Source organism: Chroicocephalus ridibundus, chromosome 6 (assembly GCF_963924245.1).
Source record: "Chroicocephalus ridibundus chromosome 6, bChrRid1.1, whole genome shotgun sequence".
NCBI classification, from domain to species: Eukaryota; Metazoa; Chordata; class Aves; order Charadriiformes; family Laridae; genus Chroicocephalus; species Chroicocephalus ridibundus.
The window spans coordinates 44,908,066-44,926,500 of NC_086289.1; the positions used below are offsets into that span (position 1 = coordinate 44,908,066).

General features: G+C 47.2%; 1 protein-coding gene across 4 annotated transcripts in view; it reads left to right on the plus strand.

The window, feature by feature from the left end:
• The window catches only part of TP63 (tumor protein p63), an 88,063-nt gene that overhangs the window by 56,106 nt on the left and 13,522 nt on the right, over positions 1-18,435 (plus strand). For 3 of the 4 annotated variants that reach the window (XM_063338144.1, XM_063338143.1, XM_063338142.1), the window contains 6 exons: positions 8,763-8,949; positions 10,672-10,787; positions 11,116-11,225; positions 11,501-11,637; positions 12,680-12,762; positions 13,704-13,840. In XM_063338144.1, the coding sequence (XP_063194214.1) occupies positions 8,763-8,949; positions 10,672-10,787; positions 11,116-11,225; positions 11,501-11,637; positions 12,680-12,762; positions 13,704-13,840 (770 nt within the window). The remainder of the gene's footprint in view (positions 1-8,762; positions 8,950-10,671; positions 10,788-11,115; positions 11,226-11,500; positions 11,638-12,679; positions 12,763-13,703; positions 13,841-18,435) is intronic. The other variant, XM_063338145.1, reaches the window with a different exon arrangement.

An 18,435-nucleotide genomic window follows, 5' to 3' on the forward strand; every position in this document is an offset into this window, starting at 1 on the left:
AGCATGCTGGAACACGTGGACTTGAAACAAGAGAGATCTGGGAGGCTAATAGGAAGCAAACAGCAGCCTTCCTCTTTGGCTGAACCTGAGAGAGATGACTGTAAGAAGGCATAATTCCCCCATGGCAAGCAAGGAGGAGGTTTGAAATGGCTAACCTGGGCTTTTCTTAAAGCAATCCTTGAGCAGAACAGGTTCTGGTGCTCAACATCTGAGGCTGATGTTGTGCGCGTGAGACGGCAGCAGTATGTGATGGGGTGGGTTTGCTGTCAGGAGCCTGGATATATTCTTTCCAGTTAATTTTTGGAGTCCTTTATAAGAAAATTCTGGTTTCCTTTAAAATAAAAATGGAATCAAACCTTTCCTAAGTCTGGATTTGGCTTCACAAATGCCCTTACACAGAGGCACACCGGCTTAAGCAGGCAGGGGTTAGCAGTACTGCCACAAGTTATGTGCATATGCTGATTTTTTTTATTATTTTTTTTTTTTGTGCTAAATCAAGTCTGGGAGGTTTTTAACCTGTGGCTTTGGTGAATATGTTCTGGTGAGATGAGTAGAATTGGCTGAAAGGATTATTGCTGGCTATGTCACTGTCGCAGTCTCTAGCTGGTGTGACGCTTGGTGTCGTACTAATCAACTCAATTTCATGTAAATAAGCACAAGTGGTCATACATGTACCACCCGTGTTACCTGCAAGAGGGTGTGTGTATTTTATATAGGAGGACATGCTTGTACCTTCAGTGTAGCACTTCATTTGCCGTGGGTTCCCCTCCAGCTAGGAGGATGAGGAGCTGTGAAAGGAGGGAACAAATGCAATGAAGCTGCCCATGGAGCTACTTCTGCATTCACTGTAGTAATTAGAAATCTTGCTGTCAAATTTTGACTCGCTAACGTTCAAAACCTGAAGCTGATGTCTTTCAATTCCAATTTTTACTAATATTTTAGTCTAACTCTATCTGCTCCTTGCTCTTCTGCCAAATGTTAATGCCTCATAGCCTTTGGGTGAGTTTGGGTAGGATGAGAGTGGGCTTCCCACAGTGTGCGTTTATAGTGTTGTATCTTTGATAGTCCAACGGGTTGCTTACGTAGTTGCGCGTTTATGATACAGAAGACACTGGAAGACCTAGATATCAACTTGAGAGTCTGAGAGTTGAACAGGATAAAAAAAGCCTGTGTCCAGCCCCCTCCCAGGCCCACCAAAAACCCCAACAAACCAACCCAAACTAAATACTGATGCTTGAAGTATAACAATGCAGCACGAGGCCCCATGCATGGGAGGTTTTATTTGTGAAATGATCCTAAAAGAAGAAGAAAGGAGAAACCACGCTGTGTTTTATTGATGGCCTGTAAATCGACCGTGTTAATGTCGGTTAATCAGCAGAGCCCATGAAAATAACATCACAGGGATGTGCAGAGTCACAAGCTGGAAGACACGGATCCCATGGAAATCAGTGCAGTGTTCAGAGCCTGATATGTTTGCAAAGTGCATGTGTTTTGGCCTGTTACACTGCATCAGAGGGAACCGTGCTATGGTTGGGATAATCCTCGGCTGTTTTGTGTAGCTCAGATTTTGGGTAATAATATAAAATGTATGCTCCCTGTGAAAGTTACTTCGTTCTGTGAAAATTCCCACGTTATTTTGTAAGGTGGGATTCTACCGTCAAAGGGCATTTACTGTGTCCCACAGGGGAAGATGTTGTTTGGCATTTGCTCAGCTTTGGCTTTCAGTGCATTCGCTCTCATTTCATATCTTCACCTCACTTGCAAAGTTTCCCGTGCGAAGTAGCTTATCAGAAATGCAAATTACTAGACATTGTTAGCACCTGAAACTTATTTGGTGCTGCTAAAGTTTCAGTTTAGAAACTGGCAGTGAAGCTGGATACGATAGACAAGCAGAGTGAGAGCTGGGTACGCAAGGTAAAGGTCATTTGACTGCAGGAGTCTTATGATTTTGGTCTTTAAAGAAATTAATTTCAAAAAGATTTAAATAAAATAAAGTAGACTAGCAAAGGAAGACAATTTAAGTAACAGAATCAAATAGTAAAGCCTTCCTTTACAGCCATCACTTTGTATCAAAAAACATGCATAAAGTAATTCCCAGCTTGCCTCTGAAGTTTTCCATCAGGGTTGGTTTGTTGTTTTTTTCCCTCTTGAAACAGGATACTTTTCAGTTAATTCTTTTTGTTGTTGTTGTTCATTTAAAAAAAAAAAAGTATTTTCAAGCCAAACCTCAAGAGGGCTTCATTTGTTGATGAAATAAGCGTGTAGATATGAAACTTCAGATGTGAAGTTTTCAAATTTACAACTGTTTCACAGTGCAAAAGTAGTATGGGGAAAATATCAGTGTTATTTCTGTTATCATTGTGGCTTTGCTGGCCATGTTAGGTAGGAGTATTCCTAAAGCAGATAATACATCCTGATCAGGGTTGTTTTGAATTACAGTCTCTGGGGAGCCTCAAGCGAGATGCTGAAGTATTGTGGCATGAATGAACAATCTCATTTTCCTAAAGATGGGAGAATCTAGTTGGATGCTCCAAATTCAATGTTTTGGGGAATTGCAGGGGATCTCCTACATTATGATCACTTGGGCATGTCCATCGCCATCCTCTGAGATGGTGCGTGTGCCTGGGGAACGGGGATTTGCGAGTTGGTGGTAGGGCACTTGTGGGTGTTCAGCGCAGAGGAAATTGCAGGGGTTTGTACGGGGAGAGGGAACACGGGGCTGGTTTTCTCTGCCAAGGCGAGCTGGGTGGCTGCGCCCGCAGCTCCGCATCTGCCAGAGTTGGGGGCGGGGGGGTGGCGGCGGAAAATCTGCTTTTTCTCTCCCTTCGCATGGCGCAGGAGCCGTGCCAGCTCCACCGAGCTGCCCTTTGCAGCGGCTTGGTGGGCAGCCCCGCTATCCCCCAAATCCCTGCCCGCGGGCGAGCCCCGCGGGTAGCCACAGCCGGTGGGGCGAGGGCGAGCGGCTCCGCTGCGGGCGGGGAGGGGGCGCGGCGCACCAGGCACCCTCCCGCTGAATCCCTGTCCGCCGGCTACGTTTCTCCGTTCTCCTCCCTGCCACCCCTCCCCTCCCCTGTTTACCTAAGCAGGTCAACACACATATTATATAGATATATTATTTTTTTAAAAAAAAAACTTTTTTTTTTTTTGTTTCGCTAAGGTTTCCAAGGTGCCGCACCAGCTGCCGCCGGCGCCCGGTCCGGCGATGGGAGCGCCGCCAGCCGCGGGGCAGCGCGGAGCTGCACCGACACGTTCCTCGACGCTTCTCCCATTTCTCTTGCGGTTTTTGGCGGCGCTGCCCGTCCCCACGCAGCTCGTGGGTCGTGTGTGTCCCAGTCGCCCCCCCCCCCCTTCCCCATCCCTCCCTCCCCATCCCTCCGCCGTCCCCTCCGCGCTGCCGGCCGGGGGGACGCGGGGCCCACCTGCCTGATGTCAACATCTCGGAGGGTGAGGCCGGGGGAGGAATGTGCCGCTCCCAGCCCGGCGCAGGTAATTAATCCCCGCGACTGACAGGTGGCAACAGGCGGCCTTTGGCTGCGGCTCCTGGGGAAAAGCGCTCGGAGGAAGGATTTTAATAGCTCCGTCAGCAGCGTTCGTGCGCGCCCGGCGAGGCGGGGACGGGGAGGGGGCAGCGGGGCTCAAGGGGAAAATGAAGTTTAAGTCTCCGCAAAGGCGGATGCCCTTGGGCGAATCGTTGCCCTTCCCCAAGGAGGAAAAGAGGGTGACATGGCTTTTCCTTTCCTAAATGTCTGCAAAGCGCTTGTGGGGCTGTGTCAGCATCCCCTCCTGCTCCCATCCTCACTGGCCGTCGCACGGTGGTTTCCCCTTCAAGCAGGGGATGCTCACAGATGGTCTCACCTGGTGTGGTGGGCTGTGAGTCTGGGGGTTGGACCTGTAGGTACATCAGGGCTGATGATCTCCGGACCAATCTGTTGTGCCCGTGACTTTAATGTCCGCTACCTGTGCTAGCAGCAATCTGTCTGTGTTTCTCTGGAGCCTGGTGAGGTAGAAGACCTCAACTTGGAGCTGCAACAAGTCAGCTGGTAGGTGGTGGAGTTAAGGTAATACTGAGCCGACAGTTAAATCTGTCAGGAGGTGTCCATGTCCATATCAATCCTGGTAGAGCTCTTGGGCTTATCCGCTGGGTACAAGTCAGTTCCTAAGAGCGTGTGTGCATGTGTACACACTCTTATCTGGTGTCCTCCCCATACCCCCAACATTTTTTTGTGAATGAAAAGTTAAATCACTCTTCATCAAAGGAAAAACACTTAAAGTGCATGCATAAATCTCCATTTTTGGTTCTTAGTAGGGAACTTCCTTTCTTCCCACTGCCTTTTTTTCTCCTAAAGGAATAAGCCCTATGCAGGTGACTTTTCTATTTCTTTGCGACTTTGTTCTCATCTGCAAATTCTTTGGTGCAAGTAAATGCTGCATTCCCACTCTTCGAACCTGTTTTCTTTTTCTCCTTCATGGAATTAGTTTGATAGGGGAGAAAGCACAGCTAACTGACAGCTTTGAAAACGCCAAGTAAAATGAAGCTAGTGTTTAACTGAGTTGAACTAAAACGTGCCTTCTTGAAAGAAGTTTGCAAAAGATTTGAAAGACCTGTTGATCTGAGCAGAAGGCGCTCAAGGAGCTGCCACACCGTAAGCCAGGCTCTGGGATCACCTTCAAGTTGACATCTGTCAGCATTCGCAGAGATGGCTGAACCCTGCTCCTTTTAAAGACTTAGAGGCCGTAATCCCTGGGCTAGATCAAATGGGAAGACCGATATTAGAGGTAGATTCCCAAAGTAGTGCTTGGGGGATTTCGCTGCAGTAGAGTTTTGCAAGGGAATTGAATGCTCAGTGAAAAGCCATTGCAGCCTGTATTGCACCCAGCACTTACTTTCAGGAGACTTCTGTCCTTTCTAGCAAAAATTCTCCCTTTGAGAGGTGAAAAGTGGTGATTTTTCTCCTTTAAACCCTTTGTTGACACACCTTCTGGAGAAGGGGCTTGCTGAGAAATCAGACAGGTGTTGCCTGATGGTAGCTGGCGTGTGTGTATTGTGATACTGAATTACCAGCCAGGGTGCCAAGAGTGGGTAATACAGTATGTCTGCACAGGCAGGTGGGAAGGGCAGGACTGAAGGCACTGGAATGTTTTCTTCTTTCATTTTAAAACATATTATTAAGCAAAAAGCTAAATTCACTGTCGTTCTCAGCAATCTCTTGAAGTCTGCTTATTTGGGCATGACGCGCAGCACTTGAACCCCAAAGAAAAGTCGGAGCCAGAGCTCTTTCCTCTCCCTCTCGAACGGATAACACGTCGCCAGGCTCCTCTATTTTGTTTTAAATAACTTTCTGGTCCATACATCTGGTAGAAGTGGTGCTCACGCTCCTCAGGCTGTTGGCGCAGCGTTTGTTCCTGCTGCTAGATCATGCCTACTGCCATCTCACTAAAGGACAGGTTTGTCGATTGGGTCAAGCTCACTTTTGGTATTTTTGCTCCTAATTTATTTAATTTTCCTACGCTAGCAAGTAAGAGAAGTGCATTGATTAATGGTCACGGTCTGGATTTCTGGGAATTGCTTGTCCCATAGCAAAACAGTGGGCATGGGGACTGTCGCCTTCTGTGAGGTGGGGCGGTTTGGGGACTGTCAGGGAGAAGCACCTGTACTGAGAGGGGCGACCCTTGCTTGCAGGCACTCTCTGGATGCACAGACAACTCCTGCCTCAGGGTTGTTTTTTTTTGTTGTTTTTGTTTTGTTTTGTTTTTTCTGATGCTTGTTTGCTTTGAAATCTAGATACAATATCCTGTCTTGCTCAGTGGATATAGTGATTATCACCGATCCGGTACGAAGTCACCATGACCGAGTTGTTTGCATCTATTTATGCCAATAGATGGCTGGGCATCAGGTTACCCACGGTTGCAGCAAACTTGGCAGGGTGGGAAACTCAAGCCCCTTACTGTCTGACAGCAGGTACCCCGTGGACAGATTTACACCGGTGTTAAATGACCGATTACACACTCGCAGGCGGCTGTGCCTGGGGTAAATGTGAAATCGTGGCAGTTCGCCACGGCCCTGAGCCCTGCGTAGTGCCCATGAGGCTTGAACTCCTCTTGCAATCGGGTGACAAAAAGGCGGCGCAGCCCTCCTGCTGTCCTGTCTGTCTCTGTGCTGGGCGCTGCTGCTTGCGTCCCCATGCCCTGACTGTGTCCCAAAGCAGAGGTGGGATCCTGGTCACCCTCCTTCTCTGACATGCCAAGTTCAAAGTGTTGGCCAGAGCCTCGAGCTCTTGAGTCTGCCCTGTGTTTTGGGGACACGTATATATGTATATATTTCTTTGTTGCACAGGCTTGTTCATTATCACCCATTAGCCCTTGGATGTTTGATTTGTGTGAATTTAAGATCCTGGTCCCATGCCTTCCTTGCTGGTTGTAGTCTGTCAGTTGCAGTGCCAAAGGGTGGGCAAGGATCAGATCCCTTCCCCTGCTGGCAGAGGGGCCACGCTGTTTGGCTGGAGCCTCAGCATTCATGCTTATGTGTTGGGCATGTCTCCTGTCCTTCTGAAAGCAGTGATTTTTTTTTTATTATTACTTTTTTTTCCCTCCCTTCTTGTAACCCCAGCTTTCTGTCTTTGAAGATATCATACATAAAACTACAGCGAACACCAACACTCCTGATCCGTGACCAAGGGGTGTGTATCTCCTTCCATTTGTTCAATTCTCCGAATGCCTGCAGACACCGGACACGTTGGCTCCTGGCGTGTGCTGTGCCCTCCCTGCGCCATCGCACTTCCATATTTATGCTTTCATTTTGGCCCACCGCCTTTGGGTGCCCAATTTCTTTACGCTTCAATTATGCTTAGGCATCTAAGCGATTAGTTGGCTTTTTGAGACTTTTGAGGCTTTCTGTCCTTAAAACCTTCACAATGCTATTAGCAAACTGACGTGTTAAGGGAAACAATGGTTTCTAAATTTTCTTCCTCTTTCAAATAGAAGTGATTCTTTTCCTGCCACTTGAGATGAAAAGACAACATAGTGAGCTCACCCTTACCTTCAGTAAGGAATTGCTTTTTAATTAAAAAACAATAAGGAATTTCAGGTTAAAAAGATGTACGATATAAATCACCACCTAGATCTGTTTCGCAACGTTTTTTTTTGTAATTGTTTGGCATGTTCCCCATTTCCGCGGGCTGGGTAAATCCTTTGTGGGTTTAATCTCTAGCCTGCAGGCACATAAAATACATTGCACAATTTGGCCTTTGCATTTTACAGAATTTTTTTCCTTCGCTTAAATACCTGTAGCATCTTCTTTGCCATATGGCAGGGTGGCGTTGAGTGAGGAGGGAAGGGACCGGCTTGGCTTAATTTTAATCCCCCTCTCCTTCCCGGTGTCTCTCTCCCAACTTTGTTTTTTCCTATGTTAGCAGAGTATATACTTTGAAATGCAAATAATCCCTGAATATTGCTAGCTAATCCTTCTGTTGCCACGTCACCCACCACCCACCCATGCATGCGCCAGCTCTTCCCATCCCAGCAGGGTGGATGTCCAAGTCGTGCGCTCGACCTGTATGAACCTGCCAATGCTGTTTGAACAGTTGGGACTGTGGCTGTGTCGGCCACGGCTGCTGGAGATGTTTTTTGAGACAACAACAACAACCTTGAGGCTTTCACTTTTCTTTCTCTGCAAGGACCGAAGATATGGAAGCGGGGAAATGCCAGCAATTCCTGTGGGTTATGTGGTTAGAGTTACTGGGAGAGCTCCACGTTTGCGAATGTGCGAGCACCAGGAGAAAACTGAATGCCTCTGGAGTGGGGTACTGGTGAAAACTGAGGTATTTTGGGACAACCTTGTGCAGCACAGGAGACTGGAGAGTCTCCTCCACAGGGGACATCCAGAAAAATGGGTTAAGGTTACGTTGTGCTCAACCACATTAGAGTTTCCCTCTAATCTTAACATCTTAAAAGAGGAGGATCTAAATTAGCACAGTGAATAAAAGCATCTTGTTCTGCTCCAGGTGTTCACTGCCCACCCCAGGGCAGTCACAACCTCCCTTTTGGATGCAGCTCCTGGGTTGTGCTCTAAGTCCCATCACGGATATGGTCTTTGGGCTATTCAACTCTTCTGAGCTTTGAGATTTATTTATTTATTGTTATACTCTTCCCCTTTCTTCATGGACACAATACTTTGAGTTTAGAAGTGGGGACGTTGCCATGCAGAGGTATAAGATGCTTTCAAAAGATGACTGAAACATCAGATTTGGCATAACTCTCAAATTGGTCAGGGTCTCACTTTCCGATGTTGTTCAGTTCCGGGGTTCATGGTTTTTATTTCTTCCCTCTGCAAAAGTAGGAAGGCTTCTTACAAAACAGGATGAAACACTGCATGTGTGTGGTTTCCAGCGCTTCCAGGATTAGAGTGTTGTGAAAAGACTAGTGTCCGTTTTGTTAGGTGGGTAATGTGTGTCCCTTGGAAGAGGGGGTGTGTCCCCAAGAGAAGTAAAGACTGTATTTGTTCATGTAAAAGCCATGCTCTTTATGTGAAGGCTTTTGCCTTTGGGAAAACTAAGATGTAGATTTATACTCTGCTGTTCCAAAAGAGGTAAAGGTCTATGAGTTTTGCCGCTTGTCTGGAAGCGTGGCTGTTGTGTGAACAAATGCAATGTACCTGCAGTAGCTGGTGCATCCAGTTACATACGTAAACCCATGTGTATCCTTCGGGTATGCCTCCATGTCTAGCTGAACATCCTGACTCTCTCTTGCTCTTTTTCCCCATGTAGTATTCCACCGAACTGAAAAAGCTGTACTGCCAGATTGCCAAGACATGTCCTATCCAGATCAAAGTGATGACCCCACCGCCACAGGGAGCCGTCATCAGGGCGATGCCAGTCTACAAGAAAGCCGAACATGTCACTGAAGTGGTCAAACGCTGCCCGAACCACGAGCTGAGCCGGGAGTTCAACGAGGGTAAGGAGGGCAGTGCTTTGCTGGCAAGTCCCTCTCCGAAGCTTCTTGGCTGACGAGTGGCCGGTGCGGGGACTTGGCAGCAGCTTCACAGCAAACCCGCTGGAAGCAGACCTCCCCGCAACATCTTGTGCGGCTTTTTATTTCCTGTGCTTAGCAGGAAGCTTCATACTGTGCTTTAGCTGTCCCTCTGCAAGCACGTCCTTGGGAAGAAAGTACGAAAATAAACCTCACGCCTGCTCAGGTTGGATGGATGTCTGTCCCCATGGCAGGCAGTGCCCTTCTGGCAGCATTTCCCTGCTCTGCTTTTGCTCCCGCCATGAGAAGCAGCTGTTTTTGTGCTCAGGAATGAGCTTCCACGTCGCCGGGACGGGGATCTAGTAACAGGATGCAATATCATCTCCAGTCCTTAATCCACGCCTCAAAGACAGAGGGGCTGTTTATCAGGATAAAGCTAAGTGCCAGCATCAACTGTAGGCCACCTTCCTGTACATTTAACGCTATCATTTATGTTCAGTATTAATGTTTTAATCTTTTACTTGCTTCTCCTCATGTTAGTGAAGTAGCAGCTGTTTTAGAAATGACCTGGGGTTTTCTGCAAGCTCATGGGCTGGGCTCCGTTTTCCCTTGGCTGCTTAAGTTCACATAAGTTCAGATGAGCATCTGTTTTATTCTACGTGCATTATTTATCTCCTACTGTAGAAAAAACCCGGTTGGTGTCAGTTAGCGGGATGTCTCAGGAGCCTGGATCCCTTTGCTGGTTACAATGCAGCCAGCTAGACAAGCCCAAAAATAACTAAGGACTTTGGAGTGTAAAATCAGAGCGGAGAGAGACGGTTCCTTGAAATAGTTTTTTGCGTTAGAAAGTGCTTTTCTGACAGAAGCAGAATTTTTGAGGGCTGACACCTGCTTCAGTGATGGAGTTTTAAGAAAGAAAAAACCCTAAAACTACAAATTCTTATTCTGAAATTATTATTTCTCTAGAAACACACTGTATTTTGAGTAAAAAATGAACAGTTCAAACACAAAACAAATTCTTTGCATGAACCTGTAACAGGCTTCTCTCCTCAGAATTTAGTTGTATGTTCTAGAAACACTGAAGAAAATTTGCAGGAAGGAAACTTTTTTAATTATTGGAAAGGGGCCTATAAACAAAAATCATGTTCCCCTCTGCTGCTGCTGTAAGCAAGTGTGATTTTTCGAGTTGATTAATTAAATGCATATTTCTCCCACTGCTTGAGTCTGTTCTAGCTACTTAGAATCAAGACTGATTCATGATTCTGAACTTGCTAGCAAGCGGGTTAGCAGTTGCTGGGGAAGAGAGTAGGGATTGAGACTTGAAGGAATTTGCTTTGTGTGCGTATTAGGGAGAGGAAAAGAAAGGCTTTCAGCTGGTGTGAAAATCCACATGGAGTTATCTGCTTGACGAGTTGCTGTGAGCTGCTATTCAGTTGATATTTGGGCTTGCATAGGCTGGGATCTTGAAGTCCATGTCCAAGTTTGCTCACAAGTGTCCAGCGTGAGCTTGAGAAAAGTCTGTATTGCCTTTCCTGTCTGTCCGTGGGAAGGAGGGATGCTTTAAGGGCTGGGAGACACATGTGTGCTCTGCTAGACCTCTGGGGCCTGTTGCAGGGCTTTCCCTTGGTGGAAGATCTTGCTGCCCTGTGTGTGAGCTTGCTTCACTCAGCAGTGTCTCTTGGGTTTTTTGCCTCTTTGCCCTTGCAGGACAGATTGCGCCTCCCAGCCACCTGATCAGGGTGGAAGGGAACAGCCATGCCCAGTACGTAGAAGACCCCATCACCGGGAGGCAGAGTGTGCTGGTCCCCTACGAGCCACCCCAGGTACGTTGTGAGCTCAGGGTGGTGGCATCCCGACACACAAAGGGGCGGTCGTTGTAACTCTAGTTGAAGGATTTGGGATCTTATGCTTTCCTCATTGTCACCACAATGAATCCCTTCTTCCTCTTTGTCAGAAATGGGGTTTTAAATACCCCTGTGGGAGTTCTTCATTTCTTTTAGGGAAACCTTGTGGTGGGGCCCATTTCATGCTAGTCTGATCATAGTATCACAGTATATCATAGTGTAGCCAAGGGAGTACAAGATGAGAGCCTGGAAAAAGCAGAGCTTTCCGTCCACCACCTCTCCTGCTCATCCCCTTTGTCTCAACCAGGTTGGTACGGAGTTCACGACAGTCTTGTACAACTTCATGTGTAACAGTAGCTGCGTGGGAGGGATGAACCGTCGCCCGATCCTCATCATTGTAACGCTGGAAACCAGAGAGTAAGTAGTGCATCACGAGTCCAACCCTTTGCTCGTGAAGTGACCTTCTGGTTCCTCTTCTCCTCAGGGCAACACTGCACGTCCTTAGGAACAGTTTGACGCAAGGGGCCATAGGATATTTTGAAATCTTTGCAGATCGGAATTGCCCAACACCTGGGTTATCCTGACTGGGAAATGGGGGGTTTGGGTCTGTTTGTGAACAATCTGGTGTGAAGCCAAGGGGTGCTGCTGGCCCACATCTGAGCTGACGTTTCCTCTTTCACCTCTCTTCCCAGTGGGCAAGTCTTGGGCCGCCGGTGTTTCGAAGCCCGCATTTGCGCTTGCCCAGGCAGAGATCGCAAAGCAGACGAGGACAGCATCCGCAAGCAGCAAGTCTCCGACAGCACAAAGAATGGTGATGGTACGAAGCGCCGTAAGTAGCTGGCAGAGCTGGGCAGATCGTGCTGTCACTGGGCGCAGGTGCGACCCTGGCCCCTGTGCCGTGGGGACGGAGCGGTGCTGTGCATGGCCTTGGAGGCAGGAGGGCTTTAGATGTCTGTTATCCCAGGGTGAATCAGCCTGAGAAACGAACTGGTGCTCACAAAACAGCATTTGATAATCTGGGTTTGCGGGCTCCCTTGTGGCACTGCCTGGGTTAGATTAGCCCTGCCAGCAGTGGCTGGAGGGGGTGTTTATTTTCAAGGTATGTGGCTGGGGCTCTGTAACTGCTTTTGGAACTTCTACTGCTTGTTTGGGACTGTGCTGTCGTTCACTGCTCCTTCGAGACAGTGTCTCATGCTGTGGCATGTGTCTTCCAGCCACAAGGAACCCAGACTAAGACTGCACATAAACCCTGCTGTGTATTGGAGGGGCTGCGGCAAGTGGGCTCTCTCTGTGCTCCAAGGAGCGCAACGTACTCATCAGACATGCAAGATGTGGAAACCCAGCTTTGGTTTCCCACATACGCTTAGTGACGGCACTAGGCTGAACAGCAAGGCAGCAGGTTTTAACAGGAGGCAGATTGGAGGCGAGCTTCATTTTTGCCGTGAATTCTGCATGTTCCCTGCCTGTTTTCTCTCCTTTGTGGATCACTGATCCACCAACAATTTACAAGCACTGTAATACCTTGTAATACTCAAAGCTTGCAGTGTTTCTTGCGAAGAGCCAGTGCTCGTTCTAGGTACGGCTTGCTGCTGTTTTGCCATATATCCAGTGCTCCTTGGCTGATGTGTTTCCCCAAGAGATATGGCCACCCAACGTCTGCAAAGTCGTGCCTGCCTTATGGAGCCAGGAGCTGCAAGCACAGTTCTGGAGTGACTCAGGCAGAGACCCTTTCTGGGCACTGTGGACTTGAGCTGGCCATGCTCTTCATGTTTCTCCTCTGTATCTCTCTTTTTTTCTTTTTCTTCCTTTTTTCTTTTTTCTTTTTTTTTTTTTTTTGTTTTAATGGGATGCTTTGGGGGTTTCTCTTCCAGCTTTTCGACAAGGAACTCATGGTATACAGATGACATCTATCAAAAAAAGACGTTCCCCAGATGATGAGCTCTTATACTTACCGGTGAGTTCTCTCTGTCTTTGCATTTGCCCTATGTTTAGTATCTTCCTCAGTGCCTTAAGGCAAGTCAGCAGCTCACTTAAACCTCAGAGAGAACTGAGGATGGGGATGGGGTGTGCAATATATTTTTAAATCCCAAGAGCTATCTATTTTCCCTACATATTGCAAACAGAGAATATGGAAAAATCCTGTTATCTGCTGACTGAGAGTGGCTTGTGCAAGGCATATGAGAATATCCCAAGGGATCTATCTGTCGTGGTGGAAACTGTTTTGGAGACGTAACTGGTTTCCTCCTCTGTCATTTCTGGGTCTGTGGCACTTGAGCTTTCTCTAGAGATAATGGGACTTGTCTTGCTGGCAAAGGTGGATGCTTCTCTGGCTTTTATGTGTATTACCATTGTAATGTAGTGATAGAAGTGAAATACACCGTATTGAGTGTAGGACCAGAAAGGGCAAGAGGTATCTGTAACTGGCCATTTAGCTGCTTCCCCATGAGCCACATCTAGTTGGATAAATCACAAACCATGGCGTGCTTAGAGGAGAAGGGAAATCCAAACCCAACACCCAAATTCAAGTACCCTTTTTTCCCCCAAGGCATGTAAGATTCATCACCAGATCTGCTTACATCTGAGGCAGGTAAAGACATTTTCTGTCTAACAGATTGGATCAGAATGTTGTTTTCGGTTGGCATAGATTAACATCGAGCCAGATGACAATCCCAAAACGTTCATGAGCCGGCAGTGTCAGATTATCGCTCTTCAACATTATCTGCTGTACCTCTAGCACAAGGCTTAACAGTTTTATTGTGTATGCATAGTGTATGAACAGAGAATTTGCTCTGGTTGTTTACTTAACTTTATCGAAAACTCACTAAGGTGGCTGTCACTATAGATGCAGTCCTTTAAGACTTTTCTTCCCCCCACTTTCCTTTTCCCGTGATCCAGGTGAGGGGACGGGAGACATATGAAATGCTACTGAAGATCAAAGAGTCCCTGGAACTAATGCAGTACCTTCCCCAGCACACGATTGAGACCTACCGGCAGCAGCAGCAGCAGCAGCACCAGCACTTGCTCCAGAAGCAGTGAGTATGAGCGTGCTTGCAGTGACCTGGGCAGTGAGGACGGTGGGGAAGGGGGAGAGAGGAGAGAGACACAGAAGAATTCTGCACAGTTGTTGGTAGGGATATGGTACTCAACCGAGGGCCAAGCACTCGTAGAGTACTGCATTGGCAAAACCTTTCCCACTGCGTAGCTGCTTATTAACCCCCTGGGCAGAGCTGGTAGAAATTGATGCCAGGAGTTCAGCCAAAGCCAAGTTTCTGGACCAGAATTTAAGAGATCATGAGTTTGAGATTCAGATTTCATGACCTGTGCGATGGGACAAAGCAGTCTTCCTTCCCCAAGCGTTCATCTTGACTGCTTGTGAAGTCTCTCTCTAGTTTCTTGTCCGACGCAATTCACCTTGTGGCCTTGGAGGGTGAATGAGGACAGACTTAGCGCCTCATTTCTGACTTCCAGCCAGAGCCCAAGCCACAGCAAGACAGGGTTGTGGGAATGGTGTGCATGCACGAGCTGGGGAGCGCAGGGTGGGTGTGATCTTCTCTCATTAGCTCCGTGGGAACAGCAGTGAACGTGGAGCCATCTCCACACCTTCTCCAGGGTGTCCACCTGAGCATCTTGCCAAGAGCATGTGAAGCCGGGACTGTGAGCACCAGCTTGGCCGAGCGCTGGGATCTCACTGCTGTGCATGTCTGGTGCTGTTGGAGGGCTGGTGTCTCAGTGGGCTGTAAATACTGCAGGTTCTTCAGCTATAAAAAGGGAAGCTGAAAGTTCAGGAGCAAGGATGAAACATGTAAGAATATTGCTTTGTGATCAGTAGGCACTTTGAAGAAAGACCCTACATGTGCATTTTTACAGTGGTTTTTAAAAACTGTACTTTGTTACTGACTCTCTACACTGTGCATGAGAAACTTTCCATCTGGGCAGACGTAGTCCCTGTCTGAACTCAGCTGGCAGGGCTGCACCAGGATTACTTTGGATGGTGCAAGTGGTAGGAGGATGGGGACAAGAAGGGCCAAATAAGTGTCTGGTTTCCTTTTTCCCCTCCGTTCCCAAAGCTTTACAGTTACAGAGACTGAGTCTGAGAATGACTTCCCAGACAGACCGTAAGCGGTGTCATTCATGGGCATTGCTTCACCTGCTGTATCGGGTGACAGAAAATAGCCACTTGGGCTGTAGGTAGCCGCCAGCGGTAGTGCTTAGGATCTCATGCGTTCCTGCTGGTAAGCTCACGCGTCAAGAGGCTGTGGGTATAACTCATTGCTCTGCAGAGGTTAGCACAAGGCCAAGGCACCACATAAGTCCCACTTGAGCCTGTAGGGATTTATTTCGGTGCCTTGGCCTTGTCTCAGGACTTCTGCAATACCACGGCTTTCTGCCAGATCTCTGCATGTGTTCAGATTTCGACCTGTGTGTTTTTAGTGTCAGCTGGAGTTTTGTGGAGGTGTGAAAAAAGCTTTGTGCCAAAATGGCTGAAGCATCCAGGGGCTCTGGTCTCTTTTTCGAGGCACTTAAAGTTCTCATTATTATTATTTATTTTTGTCAGTCATCTGCGCTGTTTGTATATACTATACCTTGTATTTACTAGCCCCTAGGCATTGCGGCCTTTGTGCGCTCAGCTGCATGTATTCAAAGCTCCATCTGAACTACAGCCATTTCAGTTGAGAAATGGTTTTGTAAGCAGAAATGGATGGCAGCAGATGACAGCTTTCACTTGGTGCTGACAGTTGCTTCGCCATAATTACTGTTTTCATTCTTCCTATATCAATAGGATGGCTTCCTGGCAACTGAGTTTGCCTTTTTGTTTGCCTGTTTGTGTTACCTTTAAGACCAGCGTGTATGAGTCCAGCCATTTAATGTAATGAGACTTCTTTCAGCATATCTCCTGGCACTTGTCCAGTTATATACTAGTTTTTCTTAGCTGCTGAGTGTGCTCAGATATTGGGGAGAAAGATTAAAAGCTTTTAAGGATGCCAGGAGTGGGGAGAAAAATAACTTTCAGTGTTTGTCCCGAGTTGCTGCAGTTGTCTCCACCGACAGCCTGCCATCAGGCAGGGTCCTCTCTAACCTAACAGCGTTAGCTTGTTAGGTGCAGTTGGGTTCTGATGCTTTTTCCTCAATAATCCAGGGTATGACTTAACTTTGGAAGGAATGTGTTGAGGACAAAGGAGCATTTGGGCTGAAAAGTCTCATAAGTTGCATCCCAAAGAAGAATTGTAAAGGAGCTTCAGGTCTTGTGAAAATGGGGAGAGAAGACACTTTGTAGGAACTGGTTTGGGTAAGAGAGACCTTGTGTGTGAGCAGGTTGCTGGGAGATGTCCTGCCACTGCTTCCCCGTCAGGTTGGCCAAACTCAGCAGCACGGTGACTCCTTTGCGAGTCTATTCTGGCTTTAAAAGAAAATGCCTTTCACTTTATAAGTAGAGAGGTACTTTCAAAACTCAGTCTTGGTTCATTTTCATTCAAAGTGTGTGTTAAAACTGGGAGCTAGGAAAGCACATATGGAGTGACCAGGTTAGAACGTGTAGGAAGCTGTAGGTCCTACCAGGGCTCTGTAGGGCCGGGGTGTTTGTGAGTTACCCTTGGCTTTTTCTTCTCAAAATGGAGCTGCATCCACATGTGCTCCACATTCAAGCCTTGGTGGAAGAATTGCTTGATTTTTCAGTTTACTTTTACGAGCAATGGTTAATGTGAAAAGCCTCTAGGTGTGTGGGAAGAAGTTTCCCTTTCATTCCTATGGCATGGAAAGCTTCATCTTTTTTGAAGAGTAGTAAAAGCAAGGGAGGAGATTATAATGGTGAAAGGTAGTTTTAAAAACATGTATCTGTATTTTGGAAAACAACTGTTTGCTCTTGTGCACATAGAGACCAGCGTTGCGTTTGGCAGGCCAGCAGATGCAACTGTCTTACTGTTCTGGAATAAAAAGGACAAATCTGGTCACAATCAGAAAGCTTTGTGTCCCACAAGATGACCAAAACACTGCAATGGTCCACGTTGTGCCAGACCACAGTCTTTCTCTGTCTCATCTCCTCTCTCTGTTTGCTCCTTTGTGCATGGTTTTCTCTTATTTACTGTTATGCCAAATACCTTCATGATCATAGGTGGGAAGGGGTTTTTGCTGCAGTTTCTATTCTTCTTTTTTCCCTGCCAAATCTTGGGGCCCATATTTGAACAGCAGCATGCACATTTATTTAGAAGACTTCCTTTTTGTGGTCTGCCACCATTTGTGTAAAACACGGATTTGCCAGAAGATACCTGCTGCCAGGTATACCAGAAGTGGCCCGTGCTTTGTTGGGGAAGGAAGGTTTCTTCGATGCTCTGCTGTGAAATACGTTTAGAATTAACACTCCCAGGGAGTAGCTGCGCAGTCTTTAAGTGTTTCACTGGAAAATACTTTTTCATATTCAGGAAAATTGCTTGTGATGAGTTTCACCCTGCTGAGCACTGTTTTCAGAACAGTCTTTATTTCAATTGGCCATAGCACAGAACCATAGAATAACTCAAGTTGCAAGGGACCCATAAGGATCATCAAGTCCAAGTCCCACGATTGAATGATTTTCCCAAGTCTTCCAATGGCTACCAAGAAGAGGGCTCTTATGTCTGAGAGGGATCTTATATCCCGGCAAACATTTCTCTCACATCAGCAGGGCTGCAGCTACCAACCCACTGTCTGCCCTTCAATCTAGTGAGCAGCACAGCTCATTATCCAAATGAGAAGGAATTAACCTTCTAAGTGAGGTATGACAAAGCCAAGCTATCCAGTGCCTGGAGTGCTCCAGTTGAGATGGGAGCCGCAAGGATCCCGACGCTTGCTATCACGGGGAGGGGGCTTGCAGAGAAGGTATTCTTCAGACTTCCACCTGGTTATTCTCATTTTTGGTGTGGATTTTTGCATGGTTTCGTTTGGTTTTGTAGTGCTGTGCTTGCATGCGTTGTGAACTCCAGGCACTTAGAGAGTGTTCTCCCTAGAGAACTGCCAAGATTAAAATAAGCAAGGAAGTGTGGGAGTAGGTATACAAAGACGTTCTGCATTTGCTTTGCTGGCTTTTAAGGTGCAGTGCCTTCTGCATCAGCTGCAGCCCAGGGACCCCTCGGCTTTAGTGCAGAGGGTCCTCTGGCTTTGAAAAGGGGAGTAGTTGAGATGTAATCTATATGGCCCTTTCACAGTAGGCTCTGTCTTCTCTCCCTACCGCCAGCTTCTGGTTTTAAGTAATTGAAGTGGGCTCAACGGAAGCTGCTTTTCTCATTTTCCCCTTTGGCTGAGTGCGTTTTTTTCCTTTTACATTTGTCACTGGGAATAGTATCAGGGCACCATTTGCACCCCTGAGACGGGGACACAGAAATCGGATTTCTCTATCAGCTAGTTGTTTTCTCTTCCTGGCCAAGAACTCGCTTGTACCTGTGGCTTTCTAAATCTCCCTGCCACATGACCTCACTGTAGGTGCTAAGACATCTGCTCTTCCCCTCCTGTGATCATGAAGGTGGAAAGTGACTGTTTCTCTCTCGGTGGCTGGAGAAGGGTTCTCTACATTCATCTCTTTTCTTTTCTCTGGTTCCTTCTCTACAGTCTCCTTTCAGCCTGCTTCAGGAGTGAACTCACGGACTCAAGGAGAGACTCT